Genomic DNA, 20823 nt, shown 5'->3' on the forward strand with positions numbered 1-20823 from the left:
ATTCAAAATATTGGGTTATAGGGATTTTACAAAAAATGAAGCAAACTAAACAAAGTCTGTCATATAATGTTCATTTTTGCAAGAAAAAAAATCATAATACGAAATGGTTTTAGTAATAGAGATAAGCAAAGTTTTGAAAAATTCGATTCGGCAGATTCACTGACGTTCACCATGAAATTTTATTCATTCTGAATTAATTAATCACAAATCACTATAAATCAAGTATATTCAGGCCACTCTGCCTAATCGCCTAATCATATTCTTACCACTTGGTGGCCCAGTGCGAATGCTTGGATATTAACCTTTCCCAACTGCCGACGTTAATTTATGTTGGCGGCCAAGCTGGGTGTCTGCTATTTTTAAGAGCAGACACCTGGCACTAATGTCTGCGACTGGCGGTAATTGGAGGAGCCAGAGCGTAAATGCAGCAGCCCCTGTCCTCCTGTGTGATGGTATCAGAGATGGTACACACAGTGGCATACATAGAGAAGTAATGGCCCCATAGCAATGATCAAACCAGGCCCCCCAAACAGGACAGAAGGGTTTCTGCCTAAACCCCTTTCAATGATCCTTGGACAATTTTTTTCCACTGCCTCATTTGCTAAAAGTTGTTCCTTTAGAAGGTAGAGTCCTGACCAAGTTTTCACCCCTAGTAAAAGAGGGGATGATCCTAACTGGGCCCCCTCTTGCTCTTGGCCCCATAGCAGTCACATGGTCTGCCGCTATGGTAGTTACGCCCTTGGGTACACAGCATTTAGGCGGGAAAACCTTCCTCAAATCAATAAAATTGAGGGAGTCACAAACATGGCCGCTGGATTATTGCAGCAACACTGTCCCTAGCGCATGAGTGCTTGCCACGTTCCTCTCTATACTCAGCTCACAGGACAATGGCGGAGACAGAGCAGGATGATGCTTTAATAGGGCTGTGACATCATAGGGGATGGCTACCTGCGGATTGGTTGGCAATCTCGCGTTCCTGGGCTTCTTACTTTACCTTTAACTTACTTTAACTACTTTAACATTTTAGGAAAAACTAATTCATTACCACGAAACGCAAGAAAATTTGACTTTTTTTGTGAATCGAAGTTTTCCTAAACTTCGGACCGAATTCTGGTTCAAATGCTTCGCTTTGCTCAACACTAGTAATAATACCGTATTGATATTCTTGATATATTGAAATTTGTGATTAATTGCACCATAAATGTGTTGAGACCTAATTAAAAATAAATATATATACAGTATATATCAATATATTTATACTAGTATAGCACAGTATATGAATATTCAGCTTAGAAGATCTGTATCAACAATTTGTCTACCACGATTTTATCTATGAACCAACCAGCAGGACCTGTCATGGGAGGAATACTTACCTGCACTCGATACTCAGTTTTAGCCCCATTTCTACACCAATGTCTTTGCTTGGGGGACACATTACCTCTGCAGCAGAGCACATGAAATCTCCCCCACCATACTGGAAGTTTACATGCAGGGACCAAAATGCAGTGAAGAAAAAAAAAAGCCATGGAGAACTGTGGTCTACTACTGGCCAGATGGTTGGTGCTGTTACTGCTCTTTGCATTACTACCCACATTCTAAATCTCGGATAATGAGGCATGGGTCTTTTGTTTGCCACTCATGCGTTTACTAGACTATTTATTATGAAGCCTATAAATGAAAAAATACGGGTTTGATACACAGATAACTAAACAAACTAAAATTGTAAGTGTTTTTTTCTGTAGCTTAAAGACATTGGTGCAATTTAATATTTCTCCCTTTCAAACACAATACCCACTGGTATTGACAATTTATGTTAGTAAAGCAGTTTTTGTACTAAAATGCGTTTGTTTTAACTACCCGGGATCTTGCAGTACCACAATGCGTTCAGTAACACGTGTATAATAATGGCTTTATTGCAGTAAACTGTGTTTGCTGTAACACTGAACGGTATCTTGCAGTAATATACAATATGTTCAATAACACATGTATGATAATTGTGTTATTGCAGTAAAACGCTTTTGCTGTAACACTGAACAGTATCTGGCAGTAATACACAATGCTTTCAATAACAATGATATAATAATTGCATTATTGCACCAGAATGCTTTTGCTGTAACTACCCATTATCTTGCAATAATACAGAGCTCGTTCAATAACACTGGCATAGTAATTGCGCTATAGCAGTAAAATGCATTTTCTTTAACTACCCCTTATCTTGCAGTAATATACAATGTGTTCAATAAGACAGGTATAATGCACTGAAATGTGATGAAATGCTAAATTAAAAATGTTAAATAGAAACAGTTTTTAGTAATAAAAAGGGGGGGGGGTAATTTGCAGCATAATGTATGCTATTGCTATAAGGCCATAAACTCTAAAATAACGTTTTTAAAAGAAAAAAAAAGGTTGGCTGGCTGTTCATACAGAAAAATGTCAGCTCCTTGCAGGATTTTTTAATGCAGAACTTGCCAGCAAGCTGTGTGAAACAATTGGGACAATAACCAATCCCTCACTGTCTATGCTATGCTTTCCCTGAAAAAACTATAAGATCCACCCAACTGTATCTCAATATTATCTACCTACAGTATCCTTACAGTGTATCTAGTAAACTGGCATTGCCAGGCAGACATTGCCACACCACATCCTTTTCACAAACCTAGCTGGGATCAGAATAGTGTTTCTTCCTCTAAACCAGGGTTTCTCAACTCTGGTCTTCGGGACCCACCTACCAGTCATGTTTTCAGGATGTCCTTAGTATTGAGCAGGTGATATAATTAGTGTCCATGTATCAGGATGTACCACAGGTATTCATTCTGTGGGATATTCTCAAATCCTGACAGGTAGGTGGGTCCGGAGGACCGGAGTTGACAAACCCTGCTCTAAGCAGAAGGACCTGCCCAGTGTCATGTGATCCTTCATCTTCTTCCTCTCCTCTTTTTTTCCTCAATTTTAAAGTCAAAATGGCACACGGCGCTGTTTTTATGCGATTCATCCAAAACAACATAAAATACTCCAGATTTGTTTGGCAGCCGTTTTTAAAAAAAATATCGTAACAAATCTGACTAGTTTAGAATCGATTCGCCCATCTCTACCTGACAGCTATTGAGGGTATGTAGGCACCTTTGGTGGTCCATATACAGATGTCAACGGATAAGTCAGAGTGCAAGGTTGCTATTTTCTGTTGATTTCTGAGCATACCAGCTCAACAGGATCCGGACAGGACCTGGTTGACCATTGTTATTATTGGCATTGGTTGCATACCTGTTGCTTTTGCCCATTTAAAGAGGACCTGTCACCTCTCCTCACATGTCCACTTGTGTAACTATTTGCATTCCTCATGTAATAACAATTCTGGGGCATTTATTCATATGAGTCTATATTGTGCCATTCCTTTATCATTCATGCTGGAAGTTATAAATGAATTGCCAGAAGTTAGCAATGAAGGTCCAGATGGGTGTTACCAGTTGGGGGGGGGGTGTCCCTACACAGTTTGACACTGGTAGCACTGATTGGTTAGTGACATCCCCAATTAGTAACAACCATCTGGACCTTTATCCCATATGGACTTTCATTGCAAACAGCTAGTCATTTATTCAAAACTTCTAGAAGGAATATGAAAGGAATGGCACATCAGACCGTCATAAGAATTGTTACTAGAAGAGGAATGCAAATAGTTACTAAAACAGACATGTCAGGAGAGGTGACAGCTTCTCTTTAAGGTGTTTTAGGGGCTATAATTTTTATCTTTAAATAGTATTAAAAGTTATGCTTTAAACACTAGGGTGGACATTTATCAAGACTGGTGTATTGTACACCAGTCTTGATTCCCCCTGTGCAGCTGGAGGATGCGCCAAATTTATGCAGAGGCGCACACCTCTAATATACACTGCCTGTCCCAAAAAAAAGTTGCCACCTGGAATTAACTACGCAAATAGTTATGAGCCTTCTATTGGATAATTACTGCCTGGGCGATTATCTTTCAGCTGGCAACGTTATTTAACCCCAACTGGTGCAATGAGTTGCTTCTCATTTCTAAAACAACCATGTCGAAAGACACATCTCGTGGTCGTGGAAAAGATGTTAGTCTGTTTGAGAAGGGTCAAATCATTGGCATGCATCAAGCAGAGAAAACATCTAACGAGATTGCAGAAACTACTAAAATTGGGTTAAAGGGATTCTGTCACCAGGTTTCACCCCCTCCAGATAAAAATATGGTTATGTTCAGGGAGCTTTAACCATTCCTAATGTGGTCTTATAAATGTAATCTGTAGGCTCATTTTGCTAAAAATACGCTATTACTAACCTGTCATTCATAAAAATAAGGTGCCCAAGGGGATGTAAATGGTTCCAAGCTGCCGTCCGCACCCGCCGCCGTTCGTGCCCAGCGCCACCTCATAATCTTCTGTGACGCCTCCCGCTCTCCCTCCCTCCCCCCTCCTCCTGCTGTAAGATTGCTGTGACACCTCCCCCCTCCTCCTGCTGTAAGATTGGGAGGGAGAGCGGGAGGCGTCACAGCAATCTTACAGCAGGAGGAGGGGGGAGGGAGGGAGGGAGAGCGGGAGGCATCACAGCAATCTTACAGCAGGAGGAGGGGGGAGGCGTCACAGCAATCTTACAGCAGGAGGAGGGGGGAGGCGTCACAGCAATCTTACAGCAGGGGGAGGGAGGGAGGGAGAGCGGGAGGCGTCACAGCAATCTTACAGCAGGAGGAGGGGGGAGGGAGGGAGAGCGGGAGGCGTCACAGAAGATTATGAGGCGGCGCTGGGCACGAACGGCAGCGGGTGCGGGCGGCAGCTTGGAGCCATTTACATCCCCTTGGGCACCTTATTTTTATGAATGACAGGTTAGTAATAGCGTATTTTTAGCAAAATGAGCCTACAGATTACATTTATAAGACCACATTAGGAATGGTTAAAGCTCCCTGAACATAACCATATTTTTATCTGGAGGGGGTGAAACCTGGTGACAGAATCCCTTTAAGAACTGTCCAATGCATTATTAAAAACTGGAAGAATAGTGGGAACCAATCATATTCGAGGAAGAAATGTGGCGGGAAAAAATCCCGAATGATTGGTGAAATCAAATCGAAGAAAAACAACAGTAGAACTCAGGGCTATGTTAAATAGTGAAAGTAAGAGCATTTCCACACAATGCGATGGGAACTCAAGGGATTGGGACTGAACATCTGTGTAGCCGTAAGAAAACCACTAATCAGTGAGGCAAACCAGAAAAAAAGGCTTCAATTTGCTAGGGACCATAAAGATTGGACTCTGGAGCAATGGAAGAAGGTCATGTGGTCTGATGAGTCCAGATTTACCCTGTTCCAGACTGATGGGCGCATCAGGGTAAGAAGAGAGGCAGATAAAGTGATGTACCCATCATGCCTAGTGCCTACTGTACAAGCCTGTGGGGGCAGTGCTCTGATCTGGGGTTACTGCTGTTGGTCAGGTCTAGATTCAGCAACAGTATGTGCTCCAAGAATGAGGTTGGCTGAATATACTGAATGACCAGGTTATTCCATCAATGCCAGGATTCATGGGGCTCAAATTGTGAAAGAGTGGTTCAGGGAGCATGAGACATCATTTTCACACATGGATTGGCCACCACAAGGTCCAGACCTTAACCCCATTGAGAATCTTTGGGATGTGCTGGAGAAGGCTTTGCGCAGCAGTCAGACTCTACCAACATCAATGCAAGATCTTGGTGAAAAATGTATGCAACACTGGATGGAAATAAATCTTGTGACATTGTAGAAGCTTATCGAAACAATGCCACAGCGAATGCGTGCCGTAATCAAAGTTAAAGGCGGTCCAATGAAATATTAGAGTGTGCAATGTTTTATTTTTGGGGGGCGATTTTTGTTTTTGGACAGGCAGTGTATTTGGTGCATTTTCTCGCCATGCCGTGCCACACGCTTACCTCTACGGCAGCCTCCTAGCTGCCGTAGATTTAAAGGGAACCTGTCATGTGGATATTTGATTATATTCTAACTAATTATATACAATCATTAACTACTAAAAATTGCCTTAGATGTATTCACTTACTGGTGTGACAGATGGTTACCTCATAATATACACACAAAGATGCCACATGCTGCATGCTAATGAGCTGATTGGAGTCCAGCGTGATGTTATTGAGTCCCGCGTATATTTAATCAACAGCTATAGCCACTCCCCTGCCCACCTGCGGCTGATTCATATGAAGAATAACTGCCAATCAGCAGCTGGTGGGCGGGGAGAGTCAGGAGCTCATGAATATTCATGACTCATCATTATCAGCTGGAGCTTTTCAATACAAGATGTTGGCAGATTGACTGGGTCAATTAAAGAAAGTGACCCAGCATTTTGCTAAGAGAATGAGTCACTTATTTATGTTGCCCTTAGTTAGGACACTATAAAACTGGACACTATAAAGACAGGTTCCCTTTAAGTCTTTCTTTACACCAGAAAACTGGTGTGAAGGAAGATAAATGTGGTGGGCCTGCGGCACAGTGCACCCCCTTTTCTGAAGAGGGAAATGTCGCACATTTTGTCACACAAATGGCAAGTGACAAAATGTGTGACCTATTTACGTGTAAATAAGTTAGTAATTGTCCCCCAAGTTTTTTCAATTGGGACCTTGGTATAAAACTGATTAAGATTAAGATTTTAGTGTAGCAATAGGATATTATTAAAGGGAATCTGTCACCTGGCTAATCACTATTATACCAGAAGGATGTCCTTACAGCACTTCATACTTTCTTTCCATATGTGTTTTCTTTTCCTTGCAGCTCGCTTTATATCTTAAGAAAATCCACTTTCATCCATATGCTAATGAGTCATTAAGGTGCCCGGAAAGGAGTTATTTTAATTTATAGGAGCCCAGGAACGCCCCCTTGAGTGTCCAGGCCGCCATCCTCCAGAGCCCAAGCACGCCTCTCCTCTGCTCATACACTATATTCCCACTAAGTCACTAGCAGCTGATATCCCGGCCACCCTTTCCCTTTAGCATCACAGACAAATCTCGCGCAGGCAGTGCCGTACACTGCCTGTGCTCTTCCGATCCAACTGAGGGCATCAATCTCAACTGTTCAGCACTAGGCATGTGCCGGGCCCAGCGATGTTTTCGCCACATGCCTAGTTGAACAGTTGAAACTGATGCCCTCAGTTGGACCGGAATAGGCATTTGAAACATACCGAGGGATCTGTGGAAGGGAAAATGTGGGGTGCCCACTACTATTATCCGTGTTTTTGGACCGCAAAAATGGATATGGTCGTGTGCAGGAGGCCTGAAGCACAGGAGTGGCTGCAGACTGTGCTATGAGCAGCAGCATGCGTGTCACAAGCAGTGTGTAATCTCCAGCCCATTACAGGGAAAGTTAAGGATAATTGGTGGCAATAGCCTTTTGTCATTCTACAGTGACAAAACCAGGATACATAAGGTGAAGAAAACTTTGACTGTCTTTGTATTCGCCTTTTGAATTTTCTAACAGCTTCATTCTCCAGTTTGGAGTCCGTTACAATCAGTATAGTGATAAAACTGCATTGAGCCTCAGTATAACAATCTGTGAAACCACACGAGGAATGGAAATCAGCACCTAAATTCTGTACATTTGTGGTTTATACAGCAAGTGAGGTGGGTTATATCCTTTCCTTCCCAGTGCATTGACTCGTGTCATTTCTTCCAGCAGAGACACCTGCCATAGACATCCCGCGGCCACCTAACAGTGACTCAGGGAACCAAGCAGCCGGCTCAATAAAATTAACCAATTTATCCTCTAAACCAATTTCTGTGTACTCAGTAGGGAGCAGACCATCATTGGGAGAAAAAAATTGAATGCCAGCTTTCGGCAGTCAAAATATTAGTCATGATTCTCCCTGAGCTGTCGTAAACGCGTCAGCGTACCACATACCAACCCTGTGCGTCCCTGCTGGTTTCATACAGATGAAAGAGATGCAAGGAAATTTGAATACCAAATGTGTTCAGTATGTCTCACACTTTCTGACTCCTCACCGCTGGGCCCTGCTGGAAGAGTTTGTCTTGCAAAATTATTTCTTAGGATCAACTTTTATATATCTTTATAATGGACAAAACTAAGTCATGTCTGGGTAGTGTACTGAGCCGGCTCAGCTTTAAAGGGCAATGTACCTTACAGGTAAATATAATACTGTATAACTGGCAGCACGGCATGGATTTTACCTGCACTGCTGTTTCTGACCCGTGATACAGGCCCCCAGGCTGGTAAAAGCAAAGGCGTGAAAAAAGTGACACCATTACATTTAGAGAAGTTGTTACTTTTCTTTGCTTATATAACAGATAGCGGGAAGTAAGTTCTCACTGGCCGGGGAATAGTCAAATAGAAATGTCACAAACATCAAAAATGACAAATATATACTAGGTGGAAAGCTGCCAGCTGTGAAGTTGTAATGTTCTATTCATTTTTGTTGGTTTGGCTAATATTGGGACTTCAATCATTACAAGCACTCATGGCAGCCATTACAGTACCCATGGGGTGTCAGCCTTCTCCCCTCACCTGTGCTGTGTAGCGCAGGGCAAGGTTTTTGTTTTTTTTTCACCACCGGGTGACATACTGGGTCTGTATGGAAATGCTAGGCGGTGACTTCCAACTAGTAGTGAGCCCAGTGACGTCATCAGCACCAGTGGGCGGTCTTTAGTGCTTTCTTGGCCTGTACGATGCAGCGCAGGGCCAGGGGAGCATTGGAGCATGAAATGCTCTGATGCTCCACTAATACGCGCTGAATGGGTGAAGAATAGGTTATGTCTGGGTTCAGCTCTGAATCCAGACAACCCTTTTAAAGGCTGTTTCACATGAGCGAGTCCATTGCAGGAATCACGCTCCATTCATCATTCTAGACTTGTAGGAGCGCAGGGCATTATCGTGATTTATAATGCTATGTGTCTCTGCTTACTTCTACATGATCATAGTGACATAAAGCTGTCAGTACAATTCTGTAGAAGTAAGGTCAAGCAGAGGCACATAGCATTATAAATCACAATAATGCCGTGCGCACCTACAAGTCCAGAACGGATAATCACGCTCACACATTCCCTAAATGGACTTGCTTGTGTGAAAGAGCCCTTAATAGAAGAATATTGGACAGGGAGAGTGCAGGGAGACTTAATTTATTCCTATGTTTACTAATTCCTACATTAGCTGTAAACTAATATATGTAATTCAATACCAATGAGATGGAAGCCTTTATTATTCCACTGCCAGCATGCCAATCAATACCATCCAGTCTGCACCCTTTAGGGGGGGCAAGGTCTTAATAATGACCATCCTCATGTTTTCCTGGCTTTACTTCTTCCAAATCATCCGTCAAAGTCTCCATACCCTAGAAAAGTCAGCAAGATACAGACATACCTGGAGCTGGAGGTTCCTGATGACATATTCTCATCGATATTAAATGATGTGGAAAAGGAGGAAAAGCAGATGGCAGAAGAAGGGCTCCCACGTGTAGAGCAGTAGAGCACGAGGGTTGGAGAAGTGGGTTCAGCCCCTGTTTAAAGGTGCCTCTTGGCCATTAAAAATGAAATGCGGTCTTCGTTATGAAATTGGATAATTGGCCACACAGTTCTTCACTGCAGCATGTCCGCAACATGGTCGCTCCGTGTGGCTGTACGCTAAGGCCAAGTGGCCTGTTTATACCTGATTTATAGCGATGCGTGACAAATGAATTCGTAATGAATCCAATTTTTTGGTCAAGCTTCGGTGAACTGCAGAATTGAATTTTTCAAAACTTTGCTCATCTCTTCTTATGAATATTTAATTTTGTACTCCTGCATTTCAATCATTTGTGTCCCGTATAAGCCATTTTTCACATATGTAGGTGTCTTTTTTAATTTATGATATAGAGGAGTTTCCTAGTAAAATAAATTCAGCATTGAAACAAATATACAGATTTTGTGATTTTCCTATCTTTCCAGAATGCTGAGTTTCGTGAATTTTTACTGACTAAACTTATTAATGGAGAGCATGCCTGCTGCAAGTCTGACAAGTTTGCTAAGCTTGAGGTAAGTAAACCCCATGTAAATACATCTGTTGGTTTGAGTGCTTAATGTGTAGTTTTATCCACCTTACAGTTATTTTTAGGAATAAAATATATCTGCCTTTTCTACATCTTGCTTCACCTAGGACCGGACAAGAGCTGCTCTTTTGGACAATCTTCATGATGACCTTCATGTGCATACACAGGCTATGCTTGGCTTAGGTCCAGAAGAAGACAAGTTTGAGAATGGCGCTCATGGAGGTTTCCTGGAGTCCTTCAAAGTGAGTAAAGAGGCGTACCCATTTAGAATAACCTACTGTACCCCCGTTTACGTAAAACTCACATTTAAAGGGGTTGTCTATTTAAGAAAAAACTTTTTTCATCTACTCAACTGGGGAATTCTTAGTCAATAGAGGGGAGTTCTGTGTTCAGGATCCTCATCATTTAGCAAGAGTGGCAAACAGTTAAAAAGGATGTCTCTCGCTCTAAAAAGACCTATTTTGTCGTACATTACACAGACAACCCATTTGTGTGTGTTTCATGTAATGCTTAATTTCCCCTGAGATGGCGCTGTAGGGAATGTTTACTGCCAGATCACCCAACCCATTACTGCTGATTGCCGGGGTCCCAGCAAGAAGACGCTTTGTGATAAGCTTATTGTCAAGGGAACCTTCTAACAAGTAGATACTGCTCAAAGTGGAGAACCCCTTATATATATATATATATATATATATATTCCTTTCATATAAAGTTTGTTAAAGGGGTTATCCAGGAATTGGTACTGGTGACCTATCCTCAGGATAGGTCATCATTCTTACATCGGCGGGGGTCCAAATCCCAGCTCCCCCACCGATTAGCTCTTTCAGGGAACTGCCACACTCCCCGAAGCTCTGGTGAGGTGAGCGCAGCCATCTCCTGGCACCATACACTGTATAGCAGCTGTGCTCAATATTGCAGCTCAGCCCCATTGACTTGAATAGAGCTGAGCTGCAACTAGGCCATGTGATGTACGGTGATGTCACATAGCCTAGGAAGAGGCCACAGAGCTCACTCCAGCCTCTTCTAACAGCTGATTGGTGGGGGGTCCTGGGTGTTGGACCCCTGCCGATCTGCTATTGATGACCTATCCAGAAGATATCTAGTAGAAAAATGTGGAATGCACACGGCCAGTATCCGTATTTTGTGGATCTGGGGTTTGTGGACAAACAGATAAAGTTGTGTGTTTTGAAGGGATTGTCCAGGATTATTTCTTCAAATCCTCCAAACCCCGCCAAATCCACCTACACCGAGCAGTACCTGTACAGAGATCTGTACCTTCCTGTTCCCTACGGCTCTGTGGCTCCGTGGCTCCTAGCCTGTCTGCAGTGGACTTTTTCTCCTGTCAACTTCCTTGTGAAAGGGATCTTGTGTGCCAATGCAATTGACTGTCCTCGAGCAGCACGTGACCCTGCAGTGATGTGCTGCTTGGTAGCACCTCAACCCTGAGGCCAGTTATGTGCCATCATCCGTGTGGAAGTTGACAGGAGGGGACCAGAGTGAGGACAACCCAGAAGTCACAGAGACAAGAATGGAGCACAGGGGAGCAGGTAAGTATAGATATCTTCACATGTACTGGACAAACCACTTTAACCCCTTCCTGCTGCAGCGATTTTCCGTTTTTGTGTTTTCATATTTCGCTCCCTGCCTTCCTGGAGCCATGAGTTTTTTTGTTTTTTTTCCGTTCACACAAGTTGTACTTTCTAATGCCACCATTTTATATTGCATACAATGTAGTGGGAAGCAGGAAAAAAATCCATATGGGATAGAATTTGGAAAAAAAACAACACAATTCTGTCACAGGTTTAGGGGTTTTGTTTTTACGGCATTCACTATACAGTAAAACTGACTATTTTTCTTCATTCTACAGGTTAGTACGATTACATTGATACCACACTTGTATAGTTTTTCTGGCGTTTTAATGCTTTTGAAAAAAATATATTTTTTCTTGTCATCACTGTATTCTGACCCCTATAACTTTGTTATAGTTATGTGCAATGAGCAGGACCGTGGTGCGGTTACCCGCGCCCCTTAAGGTGTTGTAACTCGCGTACCAGGTTAGGAATGACAGAGTGGTGTAATGTCTCTGTATGATAGTGGCAATGGTGTCAACTGTTTCTCCTACCTGGGTACGGCTGGACTCCTCGATCCTGGCTCACTTGCAATAAAATGAGTGTAGTGCTAGTAGGAGTAATAGAGGAATTTGGAGCAGTAATTGAGATCCAGACCCTTGGTAAAGTTCAAACTTGTCTTTACTGATGGTAACCTTCATCCAAGCAAGATACAGCTTTAGTCTTTGGGTCCCAGCAGGTATTGGCAATGGTTGGCAGGAATTTATCTTCTGCTCTCTCATGTAACTGGAGCTTGCAGGAAAGGACGTATGCTTGTTAGCTCTAAACTGTGGCAGGAACTTGGCTTCTGCGCTTTCTATCTTCTGCTGTATGGGGACTGACTAGCTGAGCAGGAATATGGCTTCTACTGAGTCTCTGGACTTTACTCACAGTTGTCTTAACAGGGTATGGCTTCTTCCTGGAACTGTAGTTGTCTGCTTGATTCTTCAAAGCTGAGGCTGCAGAGCTCAGGCTGGGGATGGGGATCAAAGTCTCAGCCGAGACAAGATCCTGGCTTGATTCCCTATATCTGGGAGCTCCTACACGCACAGCCTTCCCCTAGCAGGGGTGGTTGGCACACTCACTCTAACTTCCTTCTCCACCCATGAGGCAGGATGTGGGAGCAACCAACTCTGCTCACAGAGGGGAGAGCCAAACTGGAATGAACTATTCCAGCCTAGAAACACTAAACTGAACTTAAATCCTTGCCAGAACATTGCTGCCACCTGCTGGTGAACATGGAAATTACAGGAATATAAAATTAACAAGGTTTTCAATGCACATTTGTGGGGATATAATGTAATATTACACGGGATGACAAGGTAAATGCTCTTAGGAGATTGTAGCGGGGTAAAAGAGGTTTGTAACATAACTATGGGTTGTTACATTTGTCTACGGAGAAATGTGAGGGCTAATTTTTTGCGGGACAATCTGTAGTTTTTGATAATTCCATTTTGGGTGGACTTTTTGATCACTTTTTATAAAAAATTTGGGGGAAGTAAAGTGATTAAAAAAGATGTCAAATCAGCCATTTGAATTTTTTCCCATAATGCCATTCACTGTATAGGATAAGTTTTGTCATTTTGCACGTGCAGTGTCCATTGTGTTATTTTTCTAAATTTATTTAGATTTTGAGGAAAGGGGGGTGATTTGAATATTTATATTTTTAAAATATTTTTTTATATATTTTTTTATTTTACATTTTGTTAGGTCCCCAATTAGAATTTGTATCTAATAATGGAATTGATATCATTATTCTATAGAGAAATCACTATATTACAGTGTTGCCACCTGCTGGCTTGAACTGTAATATACACTGCAACGGATCTCCTGAGCTCCCCGACCGGGTACCTCCGTTGATGGATGCTTCTAGGGCTTCCCGAGGACTCCAAGCACTCCACTCGACACCAATACCACCCCAGGAACCAGGAACAGCTCTTACAAGAGCTAGGAGTTATAGCCCGGGGAGTATACACGTATAGCAATCCCCATACACATGAGACGAGGCTCTATGTTGAATGTAAAACAGGAACTCTTTATTGAACACACCAGCATTGACTTATATACACATTTCCCAACAAGGGTACCACCCCTGTGGACCTGGTTGGGAACTGAGAACATGACATAGCAGCCAATCCTTTACAGCTTTACGGTTTAAACACAAAAACTAACCCTATTCAACAAACACAATGGCATTGTCAGTGAAGCAATTAACAAACACAATGGCATTGTCTTTGACGCAATTAACTAACACAATGGCATGGTCTGTGACGCAATTAACAAAATACAATTACCAAAACACATTGGGCTCTGCCTGTGATACAATTACCAAACATAATGGGCTAACTTAATCACTCACAGGCAGAAAACACACATTTTTCCCAAAACACAGAAAACACCTCAAAACCCCACATATCCCCATAATGTATACATCCATGGATAGCTCTGATCTGGGTCTATGGAAGTCACATTTGACCGACCGCAAGCATGGCTTTCCTGCCCAAAACAGTTCCACAGATTTAGGCTGTGCGGCTGGTCTGTCTTCTCCTTCAAAGTTAGTATATGGGCCATTATCCTGAGGCAAGAGGCTGGCAAACAGGCCCCTCCAAAACCCAGTGGCGAGGTTAGTTTCGCCACACATCTCCCCCTCCCAGGGAAGACTAACCAGATACCTGACCTCACGCCAGTCGGTATCTGAGTTAGTCTGGCAGTCCACCCCCAACCAAATACTGGACCTGTTGAGTTTGGTAGCCTGTCTCTGTCCAGTGAGTCCACCAAGGTTATGTTGGTAACTGGTACTCCCGGTCTCTGTGTTGCTCCCTGGCTTGGAGTGGAGGTTGCTTTGTGGGCAGGGATCAGCGGTACTCTGCCTTGGTGCCAGCGCTATTACGGAAGAAGCCTGGTTGGAGCCTGGTTGTTGGAGGGGGAGACCGACTGTCTCCCCTTTGGATACCCAGCTCTGCTGCTGGAGGGGGAAACCGACTGTCTCCCCTTTGGCTAAACAGCCCTGTTGCTGGGGGACAGGACCGACTGTCCCTACCCCCTGTTCTGTAAGTGCAGAGACCACGGTCCCATCTGCACTGTTGTTGGGCTTACTGTCTCCCCCTGGTGTGTTAAGCTGCCGCTGGGGAGATGGGGTAGCGAGCTCCTCTCCCATACATACTTCCAGCCGCTGGGGAGGGCGATCGACCGTCTCCGCTCCCAATACAGTGTCCTGCTGCTGGGGAAAGGAGACTGGGCTCTCTATTCCCTGCTGGACACTCTGCCGCTGGGGGACAGGACCGACTGTCTCTGCCCCCTGTAACTCAGCCTGCCTCTGGGGAATGGAGACTGGGCCACCAATTCCCAATAAATCACATTGCCGCTGGGGGACAGGACCGACTTTCTCTGCCCCCTGTAACTCAGGCTTCCGCTGGGGAATGGAGACTGGGCTCCCAATTCCCTGCAGGACCGGTGGAGAGACCTCCATCACATCTCCACCGGCCCCCTGGGGTTCTTCCCAGTAAACCTCCACAATATCTTCCCAGCTGAAGAGGTCTGGCTCTGGGTCCGTCACTCTTCTCTCCTGCTGAGCCTCCTCACTGGAGTGGAACAGCTGCTAATAACCCTGTTCCAGCTCCATCTCCCGGGTCACCAGGTGGACCAGGTCCTGCTCAATCTCATGAGTGTCGTCCCAGTCATACCTGCTCTCCCTCCATTCCAAGAGATCACGGAACCGGACTTGTGTAGGGCTCCCAAACTCCAGCTCTGAAAAAGTCTCCCATAACAAGCCAGGACCATCAAACTCCTCTCCCTCTGGCTTGTCATGCTCAGCTGTCCTGGGTAGGTACTGTGCCCCATACCACCAGAGCACCTGGTAGGCATCTTCCAGCCACAGCTCCTGCCATGCTAGGTGTTCCAATTCCTTTACCCATTCCTCCCGGGGCTGCTCTCCCAGGAAAGGGCATCCGCAGGGCTACTCGTTTCTGCAACCGCTGGTCTTCCGTGGGGAGTCTCTCATCCCGCAGATACTCCACATTACCCAGTGCCTGGTACTAGTCGCCTTTGCAGACTGCATCTCGGTCATCCATGACACCTTCATCGTACTCCACTGCTGTTTCCATTCAGTTGCTCTTAGGGTCGCTGTACTGGGACATGTGTTGCCCCCAACTTGTAAATCCATGGAATGGTGTCTCCTGTAGCTGTCCCTCTGGCTGTGGGAACGATCCCGCCGCTTGCCACCAATGTAACGGATCTCCTGAGCACCCCGACCGGGTACCTGCATTGATGGATGCTCCTAGGGCTTCCCGAGGACTCCAAGCACTCCACTCGACACTGATACCACCACAGGAACCAGGAACAGCTCTTACAAGAGCTAGGAGTTATAGCCCGGGGAGTATACACGTATAGAAATCCCCATACACATGAGATGAGGCTCTATGTTGAATGTAAAACAGGAACTCTTTATTGAACACACCAGCATTGACTTATATACACATTTTCCAACAAGGGTACCACCCCCGTGGACCTGGTTGGGAACTGAGAACATGACATAGCAGCCAATCCTTTACAGCTTTACAGTTTAAACACAAAAACTAACCCTATTCAACAAACACAATGGCATTGTATGTGACGCAATTAACAAACACAATGGCATTGTCTTTGATGCAATTAACACAATGGCATGGTCTGTGACGCAATTAACTAACACAATGGCATGGTCTGTGACGCAATTAACAAAATACAATTACCAAAACACATTGGGCTCTGCCTGTGATACAATTACCAAACATAATGGGCTAACTTAATCACTCACAGGCAGAAAACACATATTTTTCCCAAAACACAGAAAACACCTCAAAACCCCACATATCCCCAAAATGTATACATCCATGTATACCTCTGATCTGGGTGAACAACATATCCAAAAATCACCCAGATCCGAGCAGGGGTTCCTGAATTCCATAGAAGTCACATTTGGCCGACCGCAAGCATGGCTTTCCTGCCCAAAACAGTTCCACAGATTTAGGCTGTGCGGCCGGTCTGTCTTCTCCTTCAAAGTTAGTATGTGGGCCATAATCCTGAGTCAAGAGGCTGGCAAACAGGCCCCTCCAAAACCCAGTGGCGAGGTTAGTTTCGCCACATACACATAATGAGCCTGGAAGCCTAGTACAGGCGCAGTCTCATTACTATTTATGAACACGTTCCCCGATCTCCTCAGGGGGAGGGGTTCCTTACCCAGAAGCGCATGCTTCCAGCTTTAAGCCCATTTGGACACCTTAGGCATCTGACAGGTTAAATGTCCACGGTATTAGCGCTAATCGCAGACTTTTGCCATTGGAGCAAGCACCATCTTTAACCGCCTCCGGACCGCCTAACGCAGGATCGCGTTGCGGAGGCGGCTCACTCAGGCACAGTCGGGCATCTACGTGTCATCTCGCGAGATGTTCACAGGAACTGCAGGTAAGCGAGTGGCTCTACAGCCTGCCAGCGGCGATCGTTCGCTGGCAGGCTGTAGATGCGTTTTTTTTAACCCCTAACAGGTATATTAGACGCTGTTTTGATAACAGCATCTAATATACCTGCTACCTGGTCCTCTGGTGGTCCTTTTTGCTTGGATCGACCACCAGAGGACACAGGCAGCTCTGTAATAAGTATCACCAAGCACCACACTACACTACACCCCCCCCCCCGTCACTTATTAACCCCTTATTAACCCCTGATCACCCCATATAGACTCCCTGATCACCCCCCTGTCATTGATCACCCCCCTGTAAGGCTCCATTCAGACGTCCGTATGTGTTTTACGGATCCATGGATCGGATCCGCAAAACACATACGGACGTCTGAATGAGCCTTACAGGGGGGTGATCAATGACAGGGTGGTGATCACCCCATATAGACTCCCTGATCACCCCCCTGTCATTGATCACCCCCTGTCATTGATCAACCCCCTGTAAAGCTCCATTCAGACGTCCGTATAGACTCCCTGATCACCCCCCTGTCATTGATCACCCCCCTGTAAGGCTCCATTCAGACATTTTTTGGGCACAAGTTAGCGGAAATTGATATCTTTTTTTTTTTTTTTCTTACAAAGTCTCATATTCCACTAACTTGTGACAAAAAATAAAATCTCACATGAACTCACTATACCCCTCACGGAATCCAAATGCGTAAAATATTTTAGACATTTATATTCCAGACTTCTTCTCACGCTTTAGGGCCCCTAAAATGCCAGGGCACTATAAATACCCCACATGTGACCCCATTTCGGAAAGAAGACACCCCAAGGTATTTGCTGAGGGGCATATTGAGTCCATGAAAGATTGAACTTTTTGTCACAAGTTAGCGGAAAGGGAGACTTTGTGAGAAAAAAAATAAAAAAAATTTGCTAACTTGTGCCAAAAAAAAAACCTTCTATGAACTCGCCATGCCCCCATGGAATACCTTGGGGTGTCTTCTTTCCCAAATGGGGTCACTTGTGGGGTATTTATACTGCCCTGGCATTTTAGGGGACCTAAAGCGTGAGAAGTAGTTTGAAATCAAAATGTGTAAAAAATGCCCTGTGAAATCCTAAAGGTGCTTTTTGGAATGTGGGCCTCTTTGCCCACCTAGGCTGCAAAAAAGTGTCACACATGTGGTATCGCCGTACTCAGGAGACGTTGGGAAATGTGCTTTGGGGTGTCTTTTTACATATACCCATGCTGGGTGAGAGAAATATCTCTCTAAAAGACAACTTTTCCGATTTGTCCCATTTTTTTATACAAAGTTGTCATTTGACAGAGATATTTATCTCACCCAGCATGGGCATGTGTAAAAAGACACCCCAAAACACATTGCTCAACTTCTCCTGAGTACAGCGATACCACATGTGTGACATTTTTTTGCAGCCTAGGTGGGCAAAGGGGCCCACATTCCAAAGAGTACCTTTAGGATTTCACAGGGCATTTTTTACACATTTTGATTTCAAACTACTTCTCACACATTAGGGCCCCTAAAATGCCAGGGCAGTATAACTACCCCGCAAGTGACCCCATTTTGGAAAGAAGACAACCCAAGGTATTTCATGATGGGCATAGTGAGTTCATGGAAGTTTTTATTTTTTGTCACAAGTTAGTGGAATATGAGACTTTGTAAGGAAAAAAATAAAATAAAAATCATCATTTTCCGCTTACTTGTGACAAAAAATAAAAACTTCTATGAACTCACTATGCCCATCAGCAAATACCTTAGGGTGTCTACTTTCTGAAATGGGGTCATTTGTGGGTTTTTTCTACTGTCTGGGCATTGTAGAACCTCAGGAAACATGACAGGTGCTCAGAAAGTCAGAGCTGCTTTAACCACCTCAGGACCGCCGTACGCAGGATTGCGTCCTGGCGGCGGTCCTGCTCTTCTGGGTGGACGCATATACGCGTCCTCCCGCGAGAGCCGAGATTTCCTGTGAACGCGCGCACACAGGCGCGCGCGCTCACAGGAACGGAAGGTAAGCGAGTGGATCTCCAGCATGCCAGCGGCGATCGTTCGCTGGCAGGCTGGAGATCCGAATTTTTTAACCCCTAACAGGTATATTAGACGCTGTTTTCATAACAGCGTCTAATATACCTCCTACCTGGTCCTCTGGTGGTCCCTTTTGTTAGGATCGACCACCAGAGGACTCAAGTAGGTCAGTACAGTCGCACCCAACACCACACTACACTACACCCCCCCCCGTCACTTATTAACCCCTTATAAACCCATGATCACCCCATATAAACTCCCTGATCACCCCCCTGTCATTGATCACCGCCCTGTCATTGATCACCCCCCTGTCAGGCTCCGTTCAGACGTCCGTATGATTTTTACGGATCCACGGATACATGGATCGGATCCGCAAAAAGCATACGGACGTCTGAATGGAGCCTTACAGGGGGGTGATCAATGACAGGCGGGTGATCACCCATATACACTCCCTGATCACCCCCTGTCATTGATCACCCCCCTGTCACTGATCACCCCCCCTGTAAGGCTCCATTCAGACATCCGCATGATTTTTACGGATCCATGGATACATGGATCGGATCCGCAAAACACATGCGGACGTCTGAATGGAGGGTGATCAATGACAGGCGGGTGATCACCCATATACACTCCCTGATCACCCCCTGTCATTGATAACCCCCCTGTAAGGCTCCATTCAGACGTCCGCATGCGTTCTGTGGATCCGATCCATGGATCCGTAAAAAATCATGCGGATGTCTGAATGGAGCCTTACAGGGGGGGTGATCAGTGACAGGGGGGTGATCACCCTGATTACCCTGATCACCCCCTGTCATTGATAACCCCCCTGTAAGGCTCCATTCAGACGTCCGCATGCGTTCTGTGGATCCGATCCATGTATCCATGGATCCGTAAAAAATCATGCGGATGTCTGAATGGAGCCTTACAGGGGGGGTGATCAGTGACAGGGGGGTGATCACCCTGATTACCCTGATCACCCCCTGTCATTGATAACCCCCCTGTAAGGCTCCATTCAGACGTCCGCATGCGTTCTGTGGATCCGATCCATGTATCCATTGATCCGTAAAAAATCATGCGGATGTCTGAATGGAGCCTTACAGGGGGGGTGATCAGTGACAGGGGGGTGATCACCCCGATTACCCTGATCACCCCCTGTCATTGATAACCCCCCTGTAAGGCTCCATTCAGACGTCCGCATGCGTTTTGTGGATCCGATCCATGTATCCATGGATCCGTAAAAAATCATGCGGATGTCTGAATGGAGCCTTACAGGGGGGGTGATCAGTGACAGGGGGGTGATCACCCTGATCACCCCCTGTCATTGATAACCCCCCTGTAAGGCTCCATTCAGACGTCCGCATGCGTTCTGTGGATCCGATCCATGTATCCATGGATCCGTAAAAAATCATGCGGATGTCTGAATGGAGCCTTACAGGGGGGGTGATCAGTGACAGGGGGGTGATCACCCCGATTACTCTGATCACCCCCTGTCATTGATAACCCCCCTGTAAGGGTCCATTCAGACGTCCGCATGCGTTTTGTGGATCCGATCCATGTATCCATGGATCCGTAAAAAATCATGCGGATGTCTGAATGGAGCCTTACAGGGGGGGTGATCAGTGACAGGGGGGTGATCACCCCGATTACCCTGATCACCCCCTGTCATTGATAACCCCCCTGTAAGGCTCCATTCAGACGTCCGCATGCGTTTT

At 45.1% G+C, this 20823-nt stretch overlaps 1 protein-coding gene across 2 annotated transcripts in view; it reads left to right on the forward strand.

Moving 5' to 3' along the window:
• LOC122930432 (rap1 GTPase-activating protein 2-like) overlaps nt 1–20823 on the forward strand; it is a 182345-nt gene that overhangs the window by 130300 nt on the left and 31222 nt on the right. For both annotated transcript variants that reach the window (XM_044283839.1, XM_044283840.1), the window contains exons 14-15: nt 9928–10014; nt 10136–10270. In XM_044283839.1, the coding sequence (XP_044139774.1) occupies nt 9928–10014; nt 10136–10270 (222 nt within the window). The remainder of the gene's footprint in view (nt 1–9927; nt 10015–10135; nt 10271–20823) is intronic.

The sequence above is a fragment of the Bufo gargarizans genome, chromosome 3 (genome assembly GCF_014858855.1).
Source record: "Bufo gargarizans isolate SCDJY-AF-19 chromosome 3, ASM1485885v1, whole genome shotgun sequence".
Lineage (NCBI taxonomy): Eukaryota > Metazoa > Chordata > Amphibia > Anura > Bufonidae > Bufo > Bufo gargarizans.